Source organism: Cynoglossus semilaevis, chromosome 11 (genome assembly GCF_000523025.1).
Source record: "Cynoglossus semilaevis isolate Cse_v1.0 chromosome 11, Cse_v1.0, whole genome shotgun sequence".
NCBI lineage: Eukaryota > Metazoa > Chordata > Actinopteri > Pleuronectiformes > Cynoglossidae > Cynoglossus > Cynoglossus semilaevis.
In genome coordinates, this window is record NC_024317.1 from 5,946,276 (window position 1) to 5,955,042 (window position 8,767).

The 8,767-nt window shown below is 41.1% G+C and overlaps 1 protein-coding gene across 3 annotated transcripts in view; it reads right to left on the minus strand.

Moving 5' to 3' along the window:
- Positions 1–842: 842 nt before the first annotated feature.
- The window catches only part of chchd6b (coiled-coil-helix-coiled-coil-helix domain containing 6b), a 31,705-nt gene continuing 23,780 nt past the window's right edge, over positions 843–8,767 (minus strand). For all 3 annotated transcript variants that reach the window (XM_008320253.3, XM_008320251.3, XM_017036345.2), the window contains 2 exons: positions 7,780–7,915; positions 843–1,106 (listed from right to left, as the gene is read on the minus strand). In XM_008320253.3, coding sequence (XP_008318475.1) covers positions 1,083–1,106; positions 7,780–7,915 — 160 coding nt within the window. In that variant the 3' untranslated portion in view covers positions 843–1,082. The remainder of the gene's footprint in view (positions 1,107–7,779; positions 7,916–8,767) is intronic.

An 8,767-nucleotide genomic window follows, 5' to 3' on the forward strand; every position in this document is an offset into this window, starting at 1 on the left:
GTGATCAATAGATCTCTCCTCACAGCCGTCATTAACAAACACACTCCACTACATTCACATCGACTGCCACTTGTGTGAACGTGGATTTATATCCAGGCACAAGTATGTGAGCACAGTGGAAGTCTATTAATATTCTCTGTAGGGCTGCACTCTGTGTGTGTGCGTGTGTGTGTGTGTGTGTGCCTGTGTTTGTTCGATAACAAGACCCTGTCATACTTAGGGTGGCCGACCATGTCCATATATAAGAGAAAATGCATCTTGACTGACTCTCTGTCACACTCTCTGACACACACACACACACACACACACTTACTCACACACACACACACACACACACAGAGCGGTGCTGACCTTCAGGGTTATCTGGAAGGCTCCTCCACACCTTGCTGCTAGCACCAACCTCTGCTGTCACCATGGAAACAGAGTAGCAAACTAGCGGGGACAATGTGGCCTGTCCGCTGCACCGCTCACGTGCGCGCCTTAACATGAACTGCGCTGTGTGATAATTACACACTGTACACAGGCATGATGGGGGAGAGGCACACACACATCGATGCAAAAAAAAAAAAATAAATATGACCGCCACTTTGTCGTGCACTTCATTTAGCTCCTATTTCCTTGGTGTCACTCACACAGCCTCTCTCTCTCTCTCTCTCTCTCTCTTAATGAAACCGTGAGCACGACACAAAATCAAACCCCGGGGCCTGCACATCATTGTCAGCAGAGTGCACGCGACCTCATTTTCAGTAGCGAAACCATTATTAGCATGCTGTGAACAGACACACACACTCACACACACACACACATACAAACACAGAGGCAGAAAAACACACAACCCGGGGTCTCGTCACCTGGGATTTATTTCTCCAGCAGCAGCAGCAGCAGCAGCAGCAGCAGCAGGGATGTGCTGGTGCAATTTGACAATAAATCAACTCCTCATACACTTTGGAGTGACAAATCAAGACAAAAATAAAAGCATGGTGAGTGGTAAAAGAAAGTGTTGTTTTGTTGCCATGGACGGATGGGACACAGTGTCATCTTCTTCTTCAACTTTTCCTCCTGTTTGTCTTTCCGCAGGTTTTTCAGCCGTGATTGGTCACTGACGTCTGAAGAAGAAAGGAGGTGAGACACATGGAGGGGGAGAAGACACAATTAGAACGTTGACATTTGAGCCGTGCAAAAAAAGCACAGGTTGGAGTCTTAAGGTATATTTGAAAAAAAAAAGAAGTGTTTTTTTGTCTGGTCAGTTGGATTGTTTCATTGTTTTTGACCAGTGATTTTAACTGATTTAACCAGTTTAACCAGTTAACCTATTTGTAGACTGACAGTCTGTGTTTGTTTTTCATTTTGGTTGTAAATACTTATAATAAAATCCTTGTTTTTGTTCTAGGAAACCAAGCCTGAAGTCAGTGACCTCTTTCTTGGCCTTGTAAAAATTGACCTTGGTTCTCCTCCTTTTATCCACTAGGGAAGGACAGGGACGTAACACTGGGGTACAAGGACATAAAAAAATATATATTTTGAGACCAACTTAAAAAATTCTACAGCTTCATTTTAAGTTTAATATTTGTTTTTTTCACAAATCAGGAATGCATTGGATAGTAAATTGGAAGTAATGTGTGCGTCCGATCTGATACCAAGGCCCAAATCCTCAAGTTACTAAATCACACTCAACTGCAACAACTGCACAAATGCTGTGAACGGACACTATAGCCGTCAGTATCGGCAGATACACCAAGTTGCAGTGTCAGTATTTGACATGAGAAAGTTTGTCTTTTTAGGACAAGGTGAAACCTACACACGAGTGGCAACTGTTGACCTAAAGTCACTGGTACGTCATGATAACCACCAGACACAGGCAGAGAGCTGAGCTGTTTACCTGCCGGTGGCAGAGAATGGAAGGTTAACGTTGAATGTGAAAAGGGGATTTATTTTTCCTTGTGCCACCGAGGTCATAAAATCCAAAGCGTGTCAGTGCGGATCTGCATATGTAAATGAACAGAAACACATCGTTGTGGTGTGGTGGATATTTGGAGGGATTTACATTTTTTTTCTCCTGAGTCCATGTTCATTTTCTTGCATGTGTGAGCGTGCGCGATTATGCACGCATTGTCTGTGAAGTAGCTTGTGAATTTTAAACTAACCCCGAGCACAATCCACAGTAAAATCCACTGCCTCAAATCTAGACTTGGACCACTGCCATCCACATTTCATTTGAATAATTTTAAGACAGGGAGGAGAGGACGGCCAAAAGTCCTGGCTCAGGTCTGCACAAACACACACGGCCTTTATTAACCTTTGGTCTTGCTTAGTTTATTGTCATACAACAGGATTAGATCTAAGCAGACTCGATAACCGAGACAAAAAAATAAATAAAAATCACCGCCTCGTTCCTTTTCTTCTTTCATTGTTCTCTATGGTCGCAATTGCCGCCCACCGCCTCGTTCCTTTTCTTCTTTCATCGTTCTCTGTGGTCGCAATCACCGCCGTGAGTCACCGTTGTTTTTTGTTTTTTTTCCAATACAGTTGTTTGCAAAGTTGAAACAACAGCTGCATTTAATTATCACACACTGGCTGAGATGCAAAGGTGTATGTGGAGATCACACGTACACACACAAATAGAACCTTCTTTCTTCTTCCTCCTGTCAGTTCTCATCCAATTAGAGAGCAGCGTGAAGTAGAAGACAGCACTTAGAGCAATAGCGTACATACGGAAGGTGTGTCCACAAACCAGGAGCCATAAACTAATGGGCGACATACAGTACAGGCGGCCGTCCAGCAGGAGGACACCACGGCCGTCCTGTATGAACGTAATTAATGTAGACACTCATTCAATCACAGACAGGTCTGCCTCACTCGCCTCCACTACGTGAAAAACAGAAAAATAAAAGGAGAAGTAGAAAATCAATAACTGTCTTCCCTGCTGTGCCAACCACCCCCCCCCCCCCCCCCCCCGCCCCCCCTTTCTCTCTCTGGACGGACACAGACAGTTGCCAGGCAGGACTGTCAATCAGACGCTCACAACAGTGAGTGGCTTTGGGTGTAGCTGCTTTATAAACACGGAGACGTTCACTGATTACACAGTGAGTGTGACGACCCCACAGTCAATTAGTCACCGATAAGGAGGCGTCTTATTTACTCAGTCAGTCATTAGTTGTGTTGTGTTATGTGCGCGTTGGTCAGCGACTCTGTGATTGGTTAGCGAAGCGCTCTGACTGACTGGCCAATCAGCACTCTGCTCAGTGATTCAGTCAGACAGTTGGTCTGTGAGTGAAGAGTGCCGAGAAGAAGCAATCAGGTGTGTCAGCGTGTAAATCAGCCGCTCCACAGCTGAGCAGAACGGTCGCTGACGTAATTTGAGGAGAATTTGTTTGATAAACTGGCTGAAGACACTTCAGTGTCAGCGTTGAACCTGAAATGATCAAGAAGTCACATTTATCACACATATGATGTACGTATATTTTGACTTCAAATATTCATATTTAAGGTGGTAATATTCAAATCCTGCTCATGTATGACAGTCGACAGAGACTTTTTTTTTTACTTCTGTGACTTCTGTGTTCAACATCTTTCACCAGACAAAATCTATGTAGGACACAAAAAAGGTAAAGAATGCATTAAAAAATATTTAAAGCTTTTTCTGATAAAATGGAGAACATAAAAACATATTAATGAACCCATCGACAGCCAAATAAAGTTCTTCTACAGGAAGAACCTGCTCCTGTGGTCATCTTAGTGGAGATCTTTCGCACTAAGGAGGTGTTGGTCTGGAGGCTGACGGAGTGTAAGATGGAACTGAGTGGCTGCTGAACGACAGAGAAGTGCGACATGAGTGACAACAGCGAATGGTTCGTCTGTCATCATGCTGCGGTTGCCTTGGAGATCACGGATGAGAGCTGAGAGCCGGGATGGAAGGTGAGAATGAACGAGATGTAAAGAGAGAGGGAAACGTGTGAGTTGTGTGTTTAGAGTTGAATATGAATAATTTGGAGTGAGTTAGGGATTAATTCAAATCTACAACAGTGGACATCACAGTGTAGAAAGAAAAATATAGCATGTGTTTGAGTTCTTTTTCTACAGGACGACTGTATGACGAGAAGTCAAATTTATGAGAATCAAGTTTAGAGATGGGAATGGATGAAGAGTTTACAGTTTGATTCCATTAACAATATCACTATTTGATTCAATTTCTGACCGGTTTTATTAGTGATTTTCATTGTGTTGTGTAAATAAAAGATTTAAAAAATATTTGGTTCTGAGATTTTTTTTAAATAACCCAGGTGTGTGAGAGAGGAACCTGAGGCAGCCTCTGAGTTTCAGTGGATAAATTCGACTCTAGTCTGTGTGTCATAAAGCTTTGGACATTCCAACAGTAATGCGACCGAGCCGACGCCCAGGTAAGAGAGACGCTCATTTGTAATTTAATTAGACAGTCAACTGAAGGCCACGTAAACTCATCCTCATCATCTAAATGTCATCTGGACGTTATTAATACACTGTAGTGAAAGCAGGTCGGTGAATGGCATTAATATTACGCACAGCAGGAACTGATTGACTTTAACTTTACCTGGGATATTTAAGACCCATCAGATCATTTACCTGTTTTTCATTATGTATGACCCATCAGATCATTTACCTGTTTTTCATATATATATTTTTCTGTATTTTAACTTTTGTATTTTCTGGCCAGCTCTCTCTTCAAAAATACGTTCTTAATCTCAGTGGATTTTGTTCCTGTAGGCTGTAGGTATTTCCCAGTTTTTTTGGTTGTCAAAGAAGCTTATTGTCTTCTCAATATTTGTGTGAAATTCAGACATATTCAACAAGAACCGGTCCAGGATTCTCATCCTTCATGAATGAAGTTATTCACTGAAATTAAAGGTAAGTGGGAATCATACATGAGCTGTAATCGGTGTAGGAGCACAGGTGATAGGAAGGCACATTATACAACGTAAATAAATGTGTGTCCAAAGCTCACGGCGCGGCTCTCAAACCTGCTGCTACTGAACGCCATACAGACGTAAACACATAAACAACATATCATTTTCTTCAGAGTGTTTTCTGACACTCTTCTTTCTGCGGCAGAAATGCTTTCCTCCTTTATATTCCACCTTCACTTCTGCTGTCCCCCCCCCCACTAACACACCCCCTCTGATTCTCTCTGAACACCCGCTCTACATTCCTTCCATCATCTGCCCCTGACTGCTGTACTCTCACAGTTTTCTATTACCTCTTCCTCCCTGACAGACACTCTGCCTCCTTCCAGTTTTCTTGTCTATCATTAGCCCCAATCTATTCCTCCACTGAGGGGCATATTTTATTCTTGTCTTATTCTGCTGAAAAGGCAATCGTTTCTACTTTAAATGATCAAATTCTCCACTTGAATGAAAATTGCAAAAGATCAAAACAAGGTCCTTTGGTGCATTAGTGCTTTTTAATTATATGTTAATGTATTATTATTGTTATTATGGAGCTGATCACTGCTGGTTGAGAGTTAAGTTAAACCACCACACTGGCTATGAAGTTCAAAGATTTGGACACAGGCTGACATAATCACTGACATTTACCCTGCACACATACACACACACCAACTTAACTTAAGGTCCCATATGCATGACAATGACACCTGAGCACAGACACTGACAGAAACTGTCCTAAGTGGACGGCAGGAGGAGGAAGGTGTGGAGAAAATGTGTGTGTGCATAAATCATAAAACATAAAAGAACTTTTTAGAAAATCCCTGCCGGTGTAGATAGTGGTTTGTGTGGACTTCAAACAGGAGACAGACCCTTTAGTGATATCCAGATCTGGACACAGGCTTAAAAAAAAAAGACAGATAAGACAGACGGCTGACTGACATTTGAACAGATCTGTAACGGTAGAGATTATATATTTTAAAAATGGTTGGAAAGTTCAGTCATGACACGCAGAATATTTCATTTTGTTTTGCAATCAAGAATGCTCAACTGTCGGAAAAAACAAAACAAAAACAAAAAACAAAATTCAATGTGTAGGATATTGAGAAGTTCTAAAAAAAACTCAAAACAAAATCTAAACATTGGTGGATTTTTGTTATCAGTGTCAGAGCAGGTTGTCATCTGAATGGACGGATGGTTGACAGGTCACAAGTTGGTGATGAGGAGCAGGACAGGTAATGCATGACAACAGGTTATCCTGTGTAGCTAATGATCAGTTTAATGGATGGATGAAACGTGGTCTTTAAAATGAAGACCTGGTGAATTTTAAATATATTTGAGTCGGTCGAAGAACTTCATCCTTGCTGATACTGGTGGGGGCGCAGTTACATATTTGAACAGAGCTACTGATCGAAATCAGAGTTTTAAGGTTATTCTGTTTACATGTATCGTAATGTAAAAATAATCAACTGTAGATGACTGTCAAAGACAGAAAAACACCAGAGAAATGAGAAAGAGAAAGGCTTTAAACATAAATATTTGAGAGGTTTAAAGCTTTTTTGTACTAAATTGAAGAAGAGTAGAAGACAACTTCTTATCCAAGAAAATCAGGTATCAGAAGATATTGACTTCAGACAGATTAATGTTTGGAAATATGCTGAATGCTCCCTTTAATATCAAAGAAAAAAATGAGTGTGCTGTTGAAGAAGCCTGCAGGCGTATACAGATATAACAAAAGAACAGAGCTTTTAAGATGTCGTGAGGTTTTCACCAGACTAAAAGCTTTTTCATCTACTGAATAGTCATGTTATTGTTGCACGGGGCTAAAGAAAATGACTGCTTTCAAATGTTGAATGTCCGTTTTCACACGCTGGGTAGTTTATCTGCCCGTGAACAGGCAGTTTATTCCGTACAGTGCCACAAACAAACAGCTTTGGGTCTGCTGAGAGCGTCTGAAAAATATCTCAGTGCATTACCGCTGCCCTTCAGCAACAAATGGAAAAAGTGCTTTTTTATACATACACATTTACAGCGTGCAATGTAAACCCTACTGCAGTCACAGGTTAAATCCTGCTGATTAAAAGTTTTCATATGGAAATAGTGCAGAGTTTTTTGTATATTTTGTATATCAAATACTTCTGTCATCAACCAGTGTTCAGTACAGAGATTAATACCCCATTATCAGACAGTCGACACTTTAACAAAATGATTCTTCAGAAAGTGTTATTTCATAATAAAATATGATTCACTGCTTGATTCACCTACAGGAGGACGAGATGGATCAACTGTTCTAAGAGCATTAAAAGCCGTGGATGACGAGATAAGAAGAGCAGTAGTAACACAATGATGGACGTTTCATAACACACACACAGGAGGATGGAGGTGTTTAAATCATTTTTCTGCTTCTTGGTATTAGTTGGGACCAAAGCTCTTCACAAGTCTTTAAGGTCACACTGAATTTTACTGCATCTTTAAAAGACTTGCATGTGCTTTTCAAACGATGATAAGGAAAGGTTAAATAGAAAATCTGTTTGTAGAAACTGACTATTTTACATTCATTAAAAAAATAAAGGAACTATGGAATTTTCTGGACTATAAGTCACGATTTTTTTCATCCTTTGGCTGGGTTTGTGACTATTAAAATATATCATTTCACATGTTCATTATTTTCACACTGACCTCTAGAGGGCACTCTAGACTTGTGTACTAGTATCTGCTAATGTTGTACCAATGAAAATTTACATGTTCGTTATTTTCACACTGACCGCCGCTAGAGGGCACTGTAGCTGGCTGGTGCCACTTATGATCTGGAGCGACTTATATTCCGGAAAATACAGTAATTCAAGTTTTTTTATCAACGTACCTTCTTAGCTTGCTGCACACAGGTCATGTACTGCTTTGCCAGGTTGGAGCAGTGCAGAGTCTGCTGTGGGTTTCCTCTGTAGCACTGGAGCACCTGGGCTTGCAGGTCAGTGCACACAGACACAGACTGCCGCGGTCTGGAAAGAGGAAGTCCAGTGTTAATAAAAAGTTAGCTCAGAGCACTGACCATCGCACTTTCATCTATATGCGTTCATACCTATTGGCTCTAATCATCACAAACTCTGGCACAAAAAACACAAAAACAGCCAATGATGATATTGAATGGTTTGTCTAGCTGAGACACTTCTAATGAGCGACCTGTAGAGGGACATTAAGTATGCATGGACAGAGCCGATTAGAGTCAAACTTCTTCTTCTAACACACACACACACGGTCACAAACATAAATAAACACACTGGAAAAAGCAGACGAAGGTGCCAATAAACACACCCGTGTACTGAGCACTAATCCTACATGAGAGTCAGAGTAATCCTTGACTGAGATGTTGTTTGTACGTAATTTACCTGGTGCTGCGACAAGAGTCAAGACTGTCGGGTTTTGGATATAAACATGTACACACACACACACACACACACACAAAAGAAAGACAACACTTATCACTGACACTGTTAAACCTCCTACACAGACATCGTTAATAGAATAGATTCTCGTCACTATGGTAAACTTTAAAAACACATGTTTAAGGAGGGATTATTTTTGTTACTACAAATACATCCTTCAAAATTCTCGGTCCTACAAACATTGTTCAGATCAGAGGATAAACCGCCGTGACTGGACCCCATAAACCTGAGCTGCCTATAGGTTCAGGGAATTGTTGCTACTCCTTCATAAAGCTAATAGTAGACCATGAGTAGACTGTCGAAGAAAAGTTCTCTGCACTGTGTTGACATGTCTGTTAGCCTGTGCAGTCCAGGGTGGAGGATTAAACACCAGACAGACGGAGAACAGGGGACGTTGGAGAAATGAAA